At 41.1% G+C, this 17,539-nt stretch overlaps 3 protein-coding genes across 6 annotated transcripts; all 3 read left to right on the forward strand.

The window, feature by feature from the left end:
• Nucleotides 1-154: 154 nt before the first annotated feature.
• Nucleotides 155-4,204, forward strand: rnf14 (ring finger protein 14). Of its 4 annotated transcripts, none has more exons than XM_028422314.1 (9): nt 155-702; nt 805-963; nt 1,071-1,201; nt 1,269-1,458; nt 1,549-1,928; nt 2,030-2,258; nt 2,338-2,510; nt 2,661-2,791; nt 2,884-4,204. In XM_028422314.1, exons 2-9 carry the CDS (start codon nt 813-815, stop codon nt 2,951-2,953), a joined length of 1,455 nt encoding a protein of 484 aa, XP_028278115.1. In that variant the 5' UTR covers nt 155-702; nt 805-812; the 3' UTR covers nt 2,954-4,204. The 4 variants fall into 4 exon arrangements, with proteins under 4 accessions (XP_028278115.1, XP_028278117.1, XP_028278119.1 ...); XM_028422316.1 differs by having other exon boundaries at nt 155-330; XM_028422318.1 differs by having other exon boundaries at nt 167-213.
• Nucleotides 4,205-5,483: 1,279 nt separating this feature from the next.
• On the forward strand, nt 5,484-7,958 carry endou2 (endonuclease, polyU-specific 2). The gene is made up of 6 exons (XM_028422117.1): nt 5,484-5,603; nt 5,697-5,802; nt 6,418-6,539; nt 6,829-6,941; nt 7,086-7,239; nt 7,692-7,958. Exons 1-6 carry the CDS (start codon nt 5,502-5,504, stop codon nt 7,956-7,958), a joined length of 864 nt encoding a protein of 287 aa, XP_028277918.1. The 5' UTR covers nt 5,484-5,501.
• Nucleotides 7,959-8,676: 718 nt separating this feature from the next.
• LOC114446607 (NEDD4 family-interacting protein 1-like) lies at nt 8,677-14,741 on the forward strand. Its single transcript, XM_028422268.1, has 7 exons — nt 8,677-8,868; nt 10,024-10,111; nt 10,418-10,548; nt 12,250-12,337; nt 12,900-13,024; nt 13,315-13,381; nt 13,671-14,741. Exons 1-7 carry the CDS (start codon nt 8,839-8,841, stop codon nt 13,772-13,774), a joined length of 633 nt encoding a protein of 210 aa, XP_028278069.1. The 5' UTR covers nt 8,677-8,838; the 3' UTR covers nt 13,775-14,741.
• Nucleotides 14,742-17,539: the final 2,798 nt, after the last annotated feature.

Below are 17,539 nucleotides of genomic sequence, written 5' to 3' on the forward strand. Positions count from 1 at the left end.
ATAAATAAAAATATGTAAGTGCATAAGTATTACCTACTCTTATTAAAAATCATAGTACTGAAATTGTTATTTAGCTTTTGAACAAAGTTCTAATTTAAGTGGATTTTCTGCAGGAAGTGCAAGCCAGCCTGTAGTACACCAAGGAGCCTACGGGTTGCGCTGTGACACGTACAGAGCGGTCATGACATGGATATGAACAAGTCAGAGCAGAGGGCAGGAGTCATAGTATTGTTATTTTCACATTGTTAGTCTCTCGTTTGTATTTTCTGTGGCTTTTTATAGTTGCTTAGCAATACGGGAAACTAGGAATGGACTGTTGTTGCCACAGAGGAAAGTTACAGCAGGGTCGAGTAGCCGTCGCCACTGTTTACATCAGCCAACATTGCTAGCTAGCTTGAATGATTCCCCCCGTTTACTTAGCTTGTTTGCTTGACAACAGTGAACAGTCTACTGTCATTTAGGCGAAAGTTTGGCAGGTCGCCACGTCGTATTCGGCGGACGTATTTACATTAAATTGGCTGCCGCGCCTAACAAGAGAAGTAACTTTTGCTAGCTAACTTGCTAACTGGTGGCTCATAGTGTAGCCTAATGTCAGCTAAGGCAAGCTAATGTTATGTCAGCAAAGTTGCGTTAGCTTGATGTGTGTGCACACGTTGCTATCAGATTATTTTACTCTGTGTGTTTAGTGTTTAAATGTTAAAGGTAAACCGTTTCAATGCTACTTTTGTTTTTGTCTTAAAAATGCCAGTGTGTTATACCTGCTTGATAATGATTAATTTCACGCCACACATGATGTTATTGCAGGTTTATAAATGTCGGAGGACAAGGAAGCCCGGGAGGATGAGCTGCTTGCTCTAGCAAGTATTTATGATGAAGAGGAGTTCCACCAAGCGGAGTCGGCTCAGGGGGGAGAGATCCAGCTCTGCCTGGAGCTCCCTCCTGATTTCAAAGTGGTTGTCAAAGGTACAGCTGTCAGTGAGGCTAATTTTTCACAATAAAAGCTTTGATGCTGTGATGTAGATTTAATTTATCACCATGTCTTGCAATTATGTTTATTTTTTCTGTCTCAGGAGATAAGAAAACGGAATACGATATCAGCTTCTTGCCTCCTTTGGTGATCAATTTTGAGCTTCCTGTAGACTATCCATCATCATCCTCACCTGTCTTCACGCTCAGCAGTAAATGGATGACCAAAGCACAGGTAAGACTGAAGTGACTCGAATAGAAGCTTCTGTATAGCCCTTACCATTCATCTTATTTAATACTAGATGAGCTCTTTGTGCCGGCGCCTGGATGAGCTGTGGGAAGAAAACCAGGGCAGTGTAATTCTTTTCACGTGGATCCAGTTTCTGAAAGAGGAGGCTCTGGGCTTTCTAGGCATCCAGTCTCCTCTTGAAGTTGTCAGGGGAGGCAGCAAGGCAGGAAATGAGCGACGGAAAACAGACCCTGCAGCCACAGGTACAGTATTGTAGTTATTTTTTTTAAATCATGCTGCTACATTAGATCAGCGACATACAGACTCTTACCACGTTTGCTTGTTTATTAAAGCTCTGGTGGAGTGTGGAGGTCTTTCTGACAAAGCAGAGGAGAAGAAAAGAGAAGTGAACAAGTGTGAAAAACAAGTTTCGTCATCTTCTCAACTTGACCCGAGGGCTGTGCTTTTGTTGGAGCCACGTGCCGACCTCCTACCTCAGCTCCTGGACTTTGATGAGGAGCAGAAGCAGCGGGTGTTTGACGGCAAAGTTTTTGGTTGTGGAATCTGTTTTGTAGAGAAGCTGGGCTCCAACTGCCTCTGCTTTAAGGAGTGCCAACATGTCTACTGCAAAGAATGCATGACTGAATACTTCCAGATCCAAATACGGGACGGCAACGTTCAGTGCCTTAATTGCCCTGAGCCCAAATGTACCTCTTTAGCCACACCATTGCAGGTAAACAGTGGGTATAGTGGATTACTTTGGATGTAATCATTACTTGTATTTAATTAACCCCTTTTCTGCCCTCTCTTGCTATTGTTGCCTTCATTTTTCAGGTAAAACAGTTAGTGGATGAGGAGCTGTTTGCCCGATATGACCGTTTGCTGCTTCAGTCCAGTTTGGACCTCATGGCTGACGTGGTCTACTGTCCCCGCCAGTCCTGCGGCACTGCTGTCATGGTAGAGCCAGACACAACCATGGGCATTTGTTCAGCTTGCCAGTATGCTTTTTGCACACTTTGCAAACTGGGATATCATGGAGTCTCCCACTGTAAAATCACCACAGGTAACAATTTGTTTATATACATCTGCAGTTAAAAAAGAAAAATTATCAAAATAACAATGCAAGTTGTCTGTTTGTGCAGATGACTTGCGTAACCTAAGAGATGAGTACCTGACAGCCACAAAAGAGGGGAAAAAGTTCATGGAGCAGCGCTTTGGGAAGAGGGTTATCCAGAAAGCAGTGGAAGAATCCTTTAGCAGAGACTGGCTCAATGAGAACTGCAAAAGCTGTCCTCGCTGTGGAACAAATATACAGGTAGGGATCCCTCTGCTGGTGACACCATGGTACCACAGCAGAAGTTCATATATGGTACATCAGAGCACCACCGCTTGCTGTACTGTCCCAGGTTATCTTAATTACTATGGATACATTGCCTTGCTCTTTTAACACCTTGTTTCTTTCCAGAAAGTGGATGGCTGTAACAAGATGACCTGCACCTCATGTAGACAATACTTCTGTTGGCTGTGCCTGGGCATCCTAAGCAGAGTCAACCCATACAGCCACTTTAACAACCCCCATTCACCCTGTTACAACCAGTGAGTGTTTCTTCTGTTCTTGTCAGCCAGCAACATTAACTGTCACCTACAAACATGGCGATGATGACATGCGTTTCCCACCCTGTTTGCAGGCTTTTCCACGGTGTAGATCTCGATGAAGAAGATGCCTTCTGGAGCGATGAGGAGGGGGAGGAGGACTGATGCCAGTGCAGTGCCTCGCAGCTGTGTGCTCCATTTGAATGCACTTTAGCTCTCACATACCCCCATCTCTTCATCTGTAACTCACGGCGCCTGCATCAGCTCCACTACAACAGGAGTTTTTTTGTGGTTGCACATAGTACCACAATAACATTTATTTAATAGTTTTCAAAGGAAAGAGTTTTCTTTAGTTACAAATCATTCAATGCCAGGATGTAGACTGTAGTATACAAGGAGGACAAAAAATGGTTTTAGCCGTTGCCTCTGAGAGAACAGTGTGTGATTTTTGGAAAAAAGGTTAAAATTGAGTTATGAAGTGATTTACAATAAATTGTAGCAAACTTTTTGAATACGATGTTGTTGAAGGACTGAGCCTGTCCCTCAAAAATCCTCAGTTGGTCATGTACTTTCCAATGTAAGGTGTGATAATCAGGATGATTGTGGAACCACAGAGTAAGCTCAGTTTGGTAAATCAAGGTGCTTTTAGGAAATAATTAACTTCAATTATTGACCTGCTCTCTGAGTTTCTGTCATATTGTACGCTTTTTGTTGTTATGGACTCTTACACCTCATTCAAACAGACAATATGACATATACACATATATGCTATATATATAATTTACATAAACATTTTTTTAATCATATGTGTTCAGTCATGCACATGTTATGGAATGGTTAGCAGCATTTTTTTAGGATGTTTTGGGGTTTTCTTATTTGTTATGGTGTGTATGTGTGTTAGGAATGTATTGATGGAGGACTTTGCAGTACATGTTTTCTGCAGTATGGTTGTCCATGGTGGGGGGGATTGTGATTATGCACTGTGAAGTAAAGTCATTCAGGGACTGTAGTGTGAGAAAAAAAAATCCTCACTTCATGATGCATTTTGGAATATATAATATATTTAATTAGTTTACAACAATGTTTTCTTATTTTCGTGTTGCCAAAAATAGCATCAAAGTGAGGCCATAGAATCGTGATCCATCCATCCATAATGTTTGGAAATGCAAAATTAATTTCATTAACTGTTTATTTTACTTTTTCTTGGCTCTATACCAGATCTTTTTTTTCCCCAAACAAATTAAATGATCATGATTTTTGCTGCTTCTGTTTTGAGTGTTCATGCTGGTCTGGGTTGGTTAAAAAATAGTTTTTTTTTTTTTTGGAAGCTCACTGTTATGTCATGTCTGAATACAAGACCTTCACAATCATGTTTGATGCATACTGTTCCCCAAATAAACATTGCTACTTCATAAATTGTCTTCTTCACTTTATAGACCTGTAAGGCTGAAAGAATTCAGTGTGGTGTCAGCAGACATTGGAACAGGAATCTAAAAAAACGTTTTTATGAAGAAAGAAATGTTGACATTGTGAGAACAGTATGAATATAGAGAGATATTTTATTGAGCCATTAGAAATTTGGGTCTCCGGCGGTAGCTTTATTAAAGAATAATTAGAAGAAGCTAGGTCGTGTTTAAAAAGGCTGCGAGGAGGAAACTGTTTAGCATATCTCAGCTAGCTGTGAGCCAATAAAATGTTATTTGTGGCCAAACAAAATCCCAAAGTTACAATAAATGTCATATGAAAAGTCAGAAATAGCTCAGATTTGATTTCAACGTGGGAAACTTTGAATTTGGACTTTGTCCATTGTCTTAAGACCTAACACAATGTTGAATAAATATTGATATTTTCAGTTTAATTTAAAGCAAATCACTTAACAGAATCTTGTCACCTGAGATATGACTCACCCTGTAATCCAGAGGTTATGCTGTGACAGACAGAGAAACAATGAAATACCAAAGAAACAAAGAGCCCACGTTTTAGCCTGAGATTGAAAAGAGACGACAACATGGTGTAATCCCTTTGGCCAGAGTTGCTGACGGGGGATAACCCTTTAAAATGGCCCCTCTCTCCTGTCCTGTCCTGTCCCATCCCCTGCCTCGTGCTCTGTATTCTGGCACCCCCCACCACCTACCACCCCACCCCTCCCCACCCCACCCCCAGCACCAGCCCCTGCCTGTCATTGACTGAGTGACAGACTGGCTGGACTGTTACTATGCCCATGAAGACACCTGCTCTCACAAACACAGGACACCAGCACCAGCAGCACCTGAGCAGCACTGACAGACTTCACTGACCCTCTGAATCATTTCTCCTTGTTGGACGCTAAAAAAAACAAAAACAAAATAAAAAACGGGAAGGACTCAAAAGGTCAGTTGGTTTTGGATGTGGTGGCTGATGGGATGCGGCCTGTAGAGTTCAGACGGTGATGTTGAAGTTCTTTGTTCTTTCTTTGCGATCTGCTGTCGGCCATGTTTTTGTTGAATGCAGTATTGTATGGATAAGCTCTGCCTGCCTGTGAAGGCTGTTATGTTTGGGTCCACAGTCTCTTTGCATCCTTTGTAAATACATATTTATTGTATTTTTTTAGTAGGTGATTTAACTGTTTTTTGTTTCTTCCTCAGAAACATATAGTTCCTGTATCAGAGACTGTGTATCCTCCACAGCAACATCATCGTCTACGGGACCAAGAGCACAACCAAGCAGTCGCATCATGATTGAGAGTGACAGAGAGCTGTCAGCCATGGTGCAGGAGCTATGGGACAATGACGTTAACAGACTCAAGCCTGGGAAGGACTACAGGATCTCCCTGCAGGTAACACCTGTAACAACTAGGTGGAGCTTCCTGGAGAACATCAAAGCAGTAAAGAGGAATTTTCACATTTGCGTGTTTCCCTTTGTGTTACAGGGCAAAGCTGGAAATAGTATGGGCATCGAAGACAACAACGATGGAGCAGGATCTCCTCTGTTTACATTTGTTGATGAGAACATTTTCAAAAAGGAGACTTTTTTAAGTAAGGATGACCGACGCTATGAAATCCTCATCATTTGAATGAGTACAGCACTCAGTGGTTTTCACTTGCAGCTCCCAGTCTGTGGCCGCCTCTTACACAACTCCCCCGTCGGTGATGTTTGAATTGAAATGATCCCTTCACGCATTCCACAGCACTGTTTGCCTGTTCGAGGCTATCCTCCTTGTCATCTCCCTTCAGAGTAAAGCTCCTCCATCTACTCATAATCTCCTTATGACGAACGTGTTGCGTAACCACAGAGCACGCAGAGTTCAGTGTGCTGCTGGATGCAGAAAGATGCTTGTCTCCAGTTAGTCTAAATAAACTGCTAAAAAACCACTCTTCCTTACAGCGGTGTTTTCCAAAGATTTAATTGCATGTAAAAAAGAAAGCACAGAGCTGTGTCTGGAGCTCACTTACGTAATAGAAAGAGTTCATTCATAGGACAGCGTCCCATTTAAAAAAAGCTGCTGCTGCTATATATATATCTCTATATATATAGAGAGATATATATATTTGTTATCCCTTTGTCTCTCTTTTGCAGTACACACAATTATAAATACACAAATGCCACACACATTACATCTAAGCTTAAAATCCTCCTGTTTGTTTCTGCAGCCTTTATCTCTCTGCTGGATAACTATGAGAGTGACACTGGTGAGCCGGAGATCGTAACGCCTGAGGAGGTGGCGGAGAACCACAAGTTTCTGGACTCCATCATTCAGACTCCCACCATGAAGGTACCTGAAAGAAACATGTCATATAATTAAACATGCTAATTTCCTATCAGTTTAATGCTCATGTCAACGCAGTGAGGTTCTCCTATGTGTTTATCACAATAAAACTAATCAGCACATCACCAGGGTTTAACCTCTGGGCACCATGAACGTCTGCATCCATCTATGTATTTGAAGTGTATTGATGTTTAGTTTGTATCAAATAGATGAATGGTTTCATCTGAATTTGCCTATTTTACAACACTATGAACAAAGTTATCATTATCATTATTATTGATTGATCTACTTTCAGCTAGCTCATAAATACCTGGTAGAGAAGCACCTTTCTCCGGAGGATACAACGCAATTCAAGGAGCAGCTGTACAGGATCTGGTTTGAACTTTATGCAAGAAGAGGATCCAGCAAGTGGGTGGAATGTGACGCTGTGATGTGACAGTCAGGATCAGAACTTATCCATACTGAAGAAAGCTCACTAAGTTAACCCTATGCCCCACAGGTTAAAACAAAAACTAGAGCTGTGTTGCTGTTCTGTCTCCCTTTTCCCTCCAGGCCTGACTCTTCAGGGTTTGAACACGTGTTTGTTGGAGAGACGAGAGGAGGAAGAACCGTCATCGGGTTTCACAACTGGATCCAGCTGTATTTACAAGAGAAGCTGGGACACATTGACTACAAAGGCTACACTGTCAGTGCAAACTCGCCCCAGGTAATGCTGATGTGGCTGTCAGGAGGGTCACACACAGCATGCAACAAGTGAAAAATCGTTCTCAAGCACTTATTTATAAGTTATTGCATAGATAGAAGTTGGCTGCTCTCCACTGGTGGTTTGTTCATCTACCTTTTTTTCTATCTTCTCTCACCCCTTCCTGTTTCTGGCTGTTTGCGGGTCTTGCCCTTGTCACATTTCTTACACACTAATGTAAAACCTGACATCCTGCTCTCACACTTTTGCTTTGAATTTTCTAGCCTGAGTGTATTATGCAAGAGACTGGGCCACAAGCTGAACTACTTATGTAATCGTTAACTGTTTAATTGTTGTGTTTAATTCTTTGTTGTCTCCTAATTCGTGCTCCTGTCTCTTCTCTTCAGGGTTTGTGTCAAATGAAAAAAAAGATTTTTCTTCCTCCCTCACCACATTTTTTTCACCTCTCATTGCAGCCTGATGAGAACAAACACATCTTGGCGCTACAGTTCAGCTGGAAGGCTGGGATAAAGCCCAAGGGAAGCATCTTCATCGGCGTCAGTCCCGAGTTTGAGTTTGCCCTCTACACTCTCTGTTTCCTCAACTCACCTAACGAGCGTGTCAAAGTCCAGTTCAGTTTTTATGACGTGGAGATTGTTTGCCACCACTATAACCAAAAGCACATAGGTACCACCTACCCTGTGCTCCTTAAGTACCAGAAAACTAAGAAAGAGGAGAGTTAAGAAAGACGAGAAAATCAATCTGAGATCTGAACACACGAGCTTGCATAAAAAGTGTTGCAGGTATTGTTGTTGTCTTTTTATTATCGATAAAGATACAATAAAACCTTACAAGACCCAGTTGCCTTTGTTTTTTAGTTTGTTTGCATGTTTGTTATGAGTATTGTCTTTCATTATGGAGACAGATAGACAGATAGGCCTGATCTCAATTAGTTTATAGAGCAGTATTATTTTACATTTTATTCATTTTAATTTATTTATTATTTTATTTGTATATTTATTTTTAACTTTATATGAGTGAGTGAGTGAATTAAGTTCAGTCTCATTAATAGTATTTTTCCAGCATCATATAACATGACATGAATGAGATAAAACATTGTCTTTGAGTGATACATGTTGTTTCATCTTGTTTCAACAGGGGGCGGTAGAGCGTTTGTTGTGGGCAATGACGTCAATAGTTTGAGAAACTGAGCTGGTCAGATTAGCGAGAATCCGGCAGAAACAGGATGACTGAGATTTCAAATTAAAACTTTTTTTAAACAACATCTTCCAATTACAAAGACTTTGTCCTAATGATAAAAGAATAGATGATTAAAAAGATTAAAACTAATGTCTTTACTACAAGTAACACATTTATTTTACATCACGTTGCCCATTCGCCATAAGTATGGACTTTAGTTTGAAAACCCTACAGGCAGTCTTGTGATTTATTTGGTGTGACTTGACAGAAGCGACAGCGGTGGACGGCCGAGAGAGAAGCTGTTTCCATTGCGGCGACGTTTGAGTTTACTGTTTGTACTGTTATATAATTTTTTCCCTTTCGTTTTGTGTCTTGGCAGCGCACTTTTTATTCGGTTATTGATTACTAGCCGTTCAAGCCAGAATGGCTGAATCAAGCGCCAGATATCAGCAGGTAAGGCGAAACTCTGAATGCTAACGCGTTAAAGACGGAACATTAACTAACGTCAGATGTGAATTTGTGAACAGTGTAAGGTGAGGTGGTTCACTAAGGTCGCCTAGGTGTGTCGTTTGTGTCACCTTATTTAACAAAACGGTTTTTCTGTCAACGACAAATTTGTATCACAGACGTCATTTGGTTGTTGTAACGAGTCTTATTTTCTTCTGGAAGAAAGGCGGCTAACTAGCTAACAACACACTCAGTTCCTCGTTAGCTTTTTAGCTTTAGCAGACTGTAAATGTTTTTTTTGCTGATGTATGCAAGCTTGCCTGTTAACTCTATGCTAACTAGTTAGCATAGCTAACTATGAGATGTCTAACGGAGGACCTTTAATTTGTAACGCCCTTTTTTTTCGACCCCCTTTGTGTATGCTAATGTTGGAAGTTTGTGTAGCACGTGAACCGTAGCAGAGGGTGTGTTCACTGGTCCTCTAGCTGGCAGCCAGCTAATCCACCCCCCAACTAACCTGCTTAGCAGAGTGTTACTGGGGCAGACAGTCCTTATTAAAAGTCTGCTCAAGTGCAGACACATTAGAGACTAGTGGTAAAACATTTTTTTTTCCTGTAATGTGCCTTTCACTGTTTTAAGAATTATAATAACATAAATAAAAACAGCCATGTCTGTTAAAGGAACAACAGCACACACACTTATAGTGTTAATAGTTGAGGATCTGTTGCGTGATAATATCGTATCAGTTTCTCTGTTATGTGATAGTTTATTATTGCAGATAGATACCATGACCTTTCCTGGAAAAAAATAATTGTGACCTGTTACAATAAAGTGTAACTGACACCGGAGAGAGAGGGAGAGAGGGAGAATGGAGAGACTGAAGGCCTGTAATGTTGCGTTCACTGCCACCATTCCTGGAAACTGACAGTCTTACTAACTAATCAGATGTGCTTGATTTAGATTAAATTCATACATCTAGGACAGACAAAATAGTGTCTGCTTGTGGTTTCCTGGTGATAATAAGAGACACTGGGAGGGTTAGTGCCCATGTAGTGCCAAGAAAAACCTTATCTTTAATGTATTTAAGTAGGCTAGAAGGTTGTGATAATATTGTGACATGAGCGATGCATCACAAGCTTTCGGTTTGCATCACTCCCACAGCTGCCCAATGAGGAGGACCCGGAAGAAAGCCCACAGGTAGCACCCGAGGCTCCACCACCATACAGCAGCATCGCAGCAGACAATTCTGGTAAAATAGTGACTCATTCAGATGTTTCTTTGGTGCTGAGGTCATCTGTAGGAAAACAAAAAAGGGTTCACTGGGGACCAATGTCTGTGTTGGTTTGTACAGGGACATTTAAGATTATTAAAATAAAATAACCTGCGGTGTACATTTTGTTTCCCTGATAGATTGAATAAACTGGAGTATGTAGGTTAAATACCTGGTGCATTTTATAATGTATTTTATTACTCGAATGCTTTTTTTGTTGTTAAAAATGAATGTGTTGTTCTTGTTTGTCGAAAAAAAAAAACCAATGCATTCTGTCTTCTTCAGCCTACTTTGACTACAAAGAAGATGGGGCTTTCCCTAAACCTCCATCATACAACGTAGCGACTACGCTTCCTTCCTATGATGAAGCAGAACGAACCAAGGCTGAGACTGCTGTTCCCCTGGTAACAGGAAGAGTGAGTGTCTCACTTTTTTTGCCTTCTGTTGCAGTGTCTGCAAGGCAGGAAGTTTTCACCAGCCTGCAGTGGAAATATCAGATAGTGTCTGTGTGACCTTACTATTCTTGTATACACAGCTGTCTGCCTCGAATACATTTTTCAACATTAGCTGATTTATATCAATTAAGAAGAACAGTTACTATTACTCATGTTAAAGGGTATTCAGTGACACTTTGTATAACAACCACAGTGTTTTTTTAGGCAGTGTTTACGTGGGCTGGATCTTCAATGTCTTGTTACCAGGGTTTGTTTCTCTACAAGTAAATATAGCTGCTGCATATGTAAACTAGAGGCTATAATCACAAGGATTATAGCTGCATAATTTTGGACAGGTATTTAAATGTGAGGAAGCTTAACCCAGCCATGTAAGCTAATGTTTCCAGTGGTGCTTCTGTGTTGTTTAGCTCTTTTAACAGTTTCTCAGCCTCACATCAGTGTCCTTGGTGATATGGATATAAGTATGGATTACCATTGTAAGGTTAGGCAGGCTACTATGGAATCAGTTATATAATCAGTAAACTTTAGTTTCGCATGGCTGCATCTATCTTGATGTGTATTTGAATTCAACATATTGGTATTTACAGAAAACTAAATGTGTTCTTGCATCACTTTCATGCATACATGGGAGCCTTTTAGTTGTATTTGCAGATATAAAATATACCTCATATCTCACAGCATGCAGCTTTAATGCCAGTAATAATATTTTGCCAAGTCACTCATCAAAACGTCACCGCTCCCTCACAAAGTCTGCAGCCAAACTTGAATCCTACCTGTTAAAAAAAATCTAGCCTACTGAAATGTGACAGCTCATGTCAGACCTCTAGTGGCCACTGTGATGCATTGCTCCTTACTGCATGTGGGGCCACTCTGATTGCTCGTGTTGTGTTTCTCTGCCACACATTGCCTTGCGCTCTGCAGCAGCCACAGCACAGGGAACGCCTGGAGACGTTTGATGATGTAATTCGCAGTTCATTGGAGGTAACATGGTGGAGTGTGTATGATGTGAGGAAGTGTACCTGGTTCTAGTCTGGTTTGTGAAGACACAAAAATACCCACAGTGTGTGTATGTGTTCAGTATCCAACCCCTCTGTGTGTTTGTGTATTTGGAGTGCTAGCTAGTTGAAAATTATACTAGATGTTTTGGTTCTGCTGAACTTTGAATCTGAAAGGTGCCAGACTTGCTGGACTTGCTGTATTGTGATGTTTCCATCTGTCTGTGGGTTTTTTTGTATGATATATTTATTCCCTGTTTTTAGCAAAGCTTGGTTTTCAATAGCATTTGCTAGCCTAGGATCTCAGTCCCTATCACAAGCCACATTGTTCAATTCAGATTTTTTTTCTTTTCCTGTTTTGCACATTTATTTTGCACGGGCACAAATCAGATCCTAAAGTGACTCAAGTCTGATTAATAAATCAGGATTAATGATCGTATTTGTGTGTCAATACAGACCTAAAAAAATCTGATTTGAATCTTACACCTGAAAAGAAATCTGATTTGAGTTGCTTCAACCTGGTAGTCTAAACTATCTGATTGGTTGAATATGAAATGCTTTTCACATAGGTAATATACATCTCTTCTGTTGTTTATAGTTTGCTGTAATTAAATTGTTTCTGTTAATTAAACTGTTTTTCCTGCTTCTCTCTCTTTTTCTAACATAGGATGAAGACTTCATTACCAGAGATGACTTTGAAGATGCTGACCAGCTGAGGATAGGAAATGATGGCATCTTCATGCTCACTTTCTTCAGTTAGTCACACAGTCTTCTCACCTTTTTGTCTTTTCATAGTCGAGACATGTTTTTTTTCATTTTTCTTCGGGGTAGGCAATATTAACTGTGCAAATGTATCTGCTTTTCTGACTAATTGTTTGGTTAGTATCATTAAAAGGTCCTAGTAAGTAAAGTGAATTGTGAAATTCACTTGCCAGCTACCCCCTGGCTGTCCTGACCCATGTTTCCCTGCCTGCCAGAGGTTACTATTCAGGCATTCAGTTTCTTTTCTGGTTAGTCTCTTGCTCCAAGAACAGACCTCAGCTCCACCGTCTTGAGCTTCATGCAGCCCTTGTTATTCTCCTCTGACACTAGAACTAGTTTTGTACTGGCTCCAGGATGGGGTAGCCTTTTAGCTTGCTCCCAGAGAGCCAAACCTGGCACCACTGCACAGTTGTTGTAAGCCACTGGCTAAAAAACTGGAAACATGGCAATGTTAAAATCAGCACTTTATCTGTAAAAAAATATTATTATTCATTATTCTAATGACTTTGTATGACTTTATATTTACTCTCTTTTTCTCCACCTGTCTCTGTCCAGTGGCATTCCTGTTCAACTGGATCGGCTTCTTCCTGTCCTTCTGCCTGACCACCTCCGCAGCCGGGCGCTATGGGGCCATCTCAGGGTTTGGCCTCTCCCTCATCAAATGGATACTCATAGTCAGGGTACAAAGACACAAACACAGACATTAGAGAGCGCACATACAAACACATAAAAAAGTGTGGTTTTATGTACGCATAAACAAATCAAAAAGCCCCAAACACTGCCGTGGTATTTTAATACTGCCTCTGTAGTGGTTACTTGTTGGCACTGAACCGTCTCCAAAGATCTCTCTTGAGAACTGTGTGTGCCGCTTTCTTCATTCACTTTTAAAATGCTGGGCTTATTTGAGTGAAACCAGTGCAGGCCATATTTATTCTAACCAGTCATTTCTGTCATTCTGTTGGGTTTCTAGTTCTCCACATACTTCCCTGGTTACTTTGATGGACAGTACTGGCTGTGGTGGGTGTTCCTGGTGTTGGGTAAGTAGCAAGCCTCTGAATTTAAATGAATCACGCGGCTTTGTCCCAAACGTGACGCATTTCAGCTTGCTGGAGTTTAGTCACATCAGTGCTGAGGTGTCACTTACTAAATTTAAATCAGCCAGTCCTGTGTTCTATCTTCATGACTGTTTATATTGAAAACCATGGCTCTCATTGTATTTGTAGCTCTTTAACACGGAGTTGTAGGATTGCTATTTAATTAACTTTATGACTCACTTGGAGACCTCTTCAGCCTCACAGTCACGCCTTTTTTTCCCCTCCTCCTCAGGCTTCTTGCTCTTCCTCCGAGGATTTATCAACTATGCCAGAATCCGCAAAATGGCCGACACCTTCTCCACCCTTCCCCGGACCCGAGTCCTCTTCATCTACTAAGCCCACAAGCCAGCAGTCTCCTGCATTATTTTCTTCTTTTTTTCAGTGAAACATACTATCTGGTCGTTCAGAAAGGGGGAGGAAAAAACGTCTTTTCCCTCCGGTTGACATGATTTGGACAAAACAACGTCCCCCTCTTGGTGTAAAACAGCGAATGCTGAGAAATCTGTAAAAACCCCTCAGTTGTTAGTGGTGAACTGTCAAGTGCTATTTGCAGTCATGAATTGTGTAATGTATAAATTAATGCCTTATTTACTATTTTAACTGTTGGTAGCAGGAGCATGCACTGTTCTCTTGTTTGGCCACCAGGGGGCAGTCTTGTTTGTGGATTTTTTTCACACCTCTTCAATCTGATGAGACCATTTGTGTAGAAACAGATGTTCTGAGCGCAGGGGTCAGTCGGGTTATGAGTTGATCTGTGCAGTGTGAGATACTATATTACAAGTACTAAGTTAACATGCTTTTAATCTGTCTGACCAATCCATTTTTATTCCTCGTGAAACTGCACACTGCAGATCTGGTAGAAGGCTGTAAAGGGAAGAAGATGGAAGACAGCTTGTTAGAGGTTCAGGGACCTGATTTCGCTTCAAAGCATTTTTTTGTGTATTTTGAATGTCCATACTCTCATTGTAATTATGTGCGTATCTCAGCAGTAAGATTGAAACTGCAGGGACGTCAGGCAGCATAGATTCTAGAGCAAGCCGAGAGTCCATCACTGGATGCACGGCATCTAATTGGACACTTACAAGTCAGATAAAGGATATCAAAGCCCATTTTAATTACTGGCACACCATTGTATCGCCAGATATTATTTGGAAAGCCCACCCTCATGTAACTCCCTCATACTTGTGGAAGTGGAATGATTCTTTTTATTGCAAGAATTTGAAGTATCTGGCTTGGAATTAAACTTAGAGAAATGCATTGTGGCGTTGAAACATTTTCCAGTAAAAATGTGACGTGTCTTAACCGACTTTTTCACGCAAACATTATTTTAAATAAGGGGAATCAAGTCAGAGTGTAATAAGGTATTAAAAGATTTTCTTCAGTTTGTCTTCAGCTTCACTCTTAACCCTTTCACAGTGCTGAAATCTGCCCTCAAAATTTACAAGAGAGAGGCCGGAGAGACAGGAAGCCACGCTTATACAACCATGTTCAGTTTCTGACATGAGGCGCACTTTTTGCCGTGCTAAATTTAACACATGTGACGTGTGTGTGTGTGTGTGTGTGTGAGAGAGATGATTTACTGGCGGTGGCTAATTATACATGTCAGCAGTGTTTTTCTTTGCAGTTGAACAGGAAGGGAAGGTCACCCCACCTGGAAGACGTGTCGCACTAACTGAAACGGGTCTTTGGTTTCACTGGAAACTTCCAGTGTCACGCAGCGTCACATCATCTCTTTAGTTTCAGCCCTGCCGCCATATTGGCCTCTTAGCTGGGGCTCAGTTGACATTGGCTTCATTTAGATTCCTCTTCCTGGAAAATGTCAGTTTCAATTTACTAAAAAAAATATCATTTTGTAGCATGTAATTAATTAAGTTTCCCCAAGAGCAGGACGGGGTTAAATAGGTAGCAAAACTCATGCTATGGGATCCATAGTAAATAATGAGATCTGATGACAAGAAGGTTTGAATCCAACACATGTTTACAGCATGTTAGTTGAGAGTTTGACCAAATGTTTCTCTTCCTCGTGAACACTTTTATCCACCTCTGTTTACATATGAGTTGCTGCACTGCTGGTACTTCTTGAAAATCGGATTTCCTCAGCTAATTTCTTCTTTTGCAGCCTGCATTTTGTTAAAATAGAAACAGCTGTAGTGCAGAAATTACAGATGTTCCATAGCGGTGTGCTGAACACTGAGTATTTCTCAGATTTAATGCAGCACAAATAGCCCGTAGGAGGGAGAGAAAAAGAAAAGACAAAAAAAGGGCAAAGGTCGTGCACCAGACGTTCAGCAGCAGTCCACTGAATCACCACATCACCAGATGACCTTGGATAAACAAACTTCTCCTTGCCAGGTGCGGATGGTTGAACTGTGTTTCGGTTGTAAATCCTTGCAAAGCACACAAACAACGAAAATTCCCTATCATCTTCTACAAATTCTGCCTCAGTCCACTTGAGTCAGTCCTCCTCTGCTCCAGCAGGGTCACCCAGTGCAGGTGTTCTCGTGATCCAGATGTCATTCATAAAATAACTCCATTGTGCCAAGACCTGTCCATGTCTTGTCAGCTGCCCTCGATTTACACAGACGGAAGTATTTCTCCGAGTAATTGATGGGAATTATGTGTGCTAGCCAAGTGCCTGCGCCGCTTGCATGTTTTAGCTATCAAAAGATAAGAGGAGTCTTCATGATTTACACAGAGTGTGGGAGTAAGCCATCTTTCCAAAGAGACATGCTTTGCTTTTCTGGCTTCTGTTAGGTAGACCTTTTGTCCAAATGCACTTTTTATTTACAATGTGTTATCTGAAGCAATGGGGAGAGCTTTTGGCCTGACGGCGCTTAAATGTTTCTGTGTGTTTTTGTGGACTGGAGGTGTTGCAATACACAGTTATTTACAATAACTGTGACATTTAATAACAAGATATTGTAATAATGTTAGGAATACACGTTAAAATATTTTGTAAATTACCCAGCCAGTTACTTTATACTGGCATTTTGTCACAGTAGGTGGCGGTAAACTGGTTGGTTGACAAGTAGACGCGCTAACCAGCTAATCCAGCTAATCCATTTTAACTAACTAGCTAGCTAATTAGCTAGCACAGTGCGTGGCTATTACTGCGAAACAAAATAATAATATCAGATAAAAGTGAGACACTCTAACATCTGATAAAGTTACCTGGCCAGTGTGGGCTTTGTTTTTTAAGGCCGGTTAAAGCTAAGTTATCTAGCGGGAAGGGGATATTTCCACAGGAAACTATAATTAGCTGTGGTTAGCATAATGCTAAAGGCTACTAGCTTACTGTTACTGTCATGGTTCCATTAAAAAGGTAACAGAAGATGCATTTACAATTAGATTAATGTTGTTGTCACATAGAGTCTAGATACAAAAACTGCCAAAAACTCAATACTGATTAGAAACACTAGCATGTAGTGCTGATAAAATTTCCAGAGGGCATTGTTTACCTCAAATGGAGCTCAAAAAATGAAGCAGGCATAAAAATATGTTATAATGGGATTTCTAATCTGTGAACTGCTAAAACAGTATAAAACATATAGTAAGCTGCAGATCCAACCACGTCCTCCAATTGTACACAGATATGTGCCTGCAAAGTTTTAACATTATGACGTTACTATTTCTCATTTCCCGTGTTGATGGAGAATTCCCATCACCTTAGACAAACTGCAGTCAGCCCGAGTCTCCCGCTGTCAGCTGGAGTTTCAAATGGGAGGTTCCCAGGATGTGGGGAGGATGTGGGTAGCATCCAAATGATATGTCCTTCTACTTCTGTGTGTGTGTGTGTGTATATGTGTGTGTGATTGGGGCAGGGGGGGAGTGGGGGTGTTATCATTGAAGTGTGAGTCATCCTGAACCCCCCCCTCCCCTGTTTCGTGTACGTGCGCATGTATAAGTGTGTGTATCCGTGTGCATGAGGTGTGCTTACGTTGATTGTAGGTGTAAATACTTTTGTTGCCATTTAGCGGACTATGTGTGCATGCATAATGTGTTGCATGTCATAGCGGATGGCATGAGCTTCCCTATTTGTGTATTGTGTGTAATTAAGTGTGTGTGCGTGTGAGAGAGAGAGAGAGGTTGGTTGGTAAAGCT

The sequence above is a fragment of the Parambassis ranga genome, chromosome 14 (genome assembly GCF_900634625.1).
Source record: "Parambassis ranga chromosome 14, fParRan2.1, whole genome shotgun sequence".
Classification (NCBI taxonomy): domain Eukaryota; kingdom Metazoa; phylum Chordata; class Actinopteri; family Ambassidae; genus Parambassis; species Parambassis ranga.

Excerpts from the sequence above, each read along its gene's own strand:
- rnf14 (XM_028422314.1), top strand. The coding sequence starts at position 813 with ATGTCGGAGGACAAGGAAGCCCGGGAGGATGAGCTGCTTGCTCTAGCA. Across the intron at positions 2,259-2,337 it reads CCACTGTAAAATCACCACAG|ATGACTTGCGTAACCTAAGA; the intron begins GTAACAATTTGT and ends CTGTTTGTGCAG. Across the intron at positions 2,792-2,883 it reads CATTCACCCTGTTACAACCA|GCTTTTCCACGGTGTAGATC; the intron begins GTGAGTGTTTCT and ends CCCTGTTTGCAG.
- endou2 (XM_028422117.1), top strand. The coding sequence starts at position 5,502 with ATGATTGAGAGTGACAGAGAGCTGTCAGCCATGGTGCAGGAGCTATGG. Across the intron at positions 5,803-6,417 it reads CAAAAAGGAGACTTTTTTAA|CCTTTATCTCTCTGCTGGAT; the intron begins GTAAGGATGACC and ends TTGTTTCTGCAG. Across the intron at positions 6,540-6,828 it reads TTCAGACTCCCACCATGAAG|CTAGCTCATAAATACCTGGT; the intron begins GTACCTGAAAGA and ends ATCTACTTTCAG.
- LOC114446607 (XM_028422268.1), top strand. The coding sequence starts at position 8,839 with ATGGCTGAATCAAGCGCCAGATATCAGCAG. Across the intron at positions 8,869-10,023 it reads CAAGCGCCAGATATCAGCAG|CTGCCCAATGAGGAGGACCC; the intron begins GTAAGGCGAAAC and ends TCACTCCCACAG. Across the intron at positions 10,549-12,249 it reads TTCCCCTGGTAACAGGAAGA|GATGAAGACTTCATTACCAG; the intron begins GTGAGTGTCTCA and ends TTTCTAACATAG.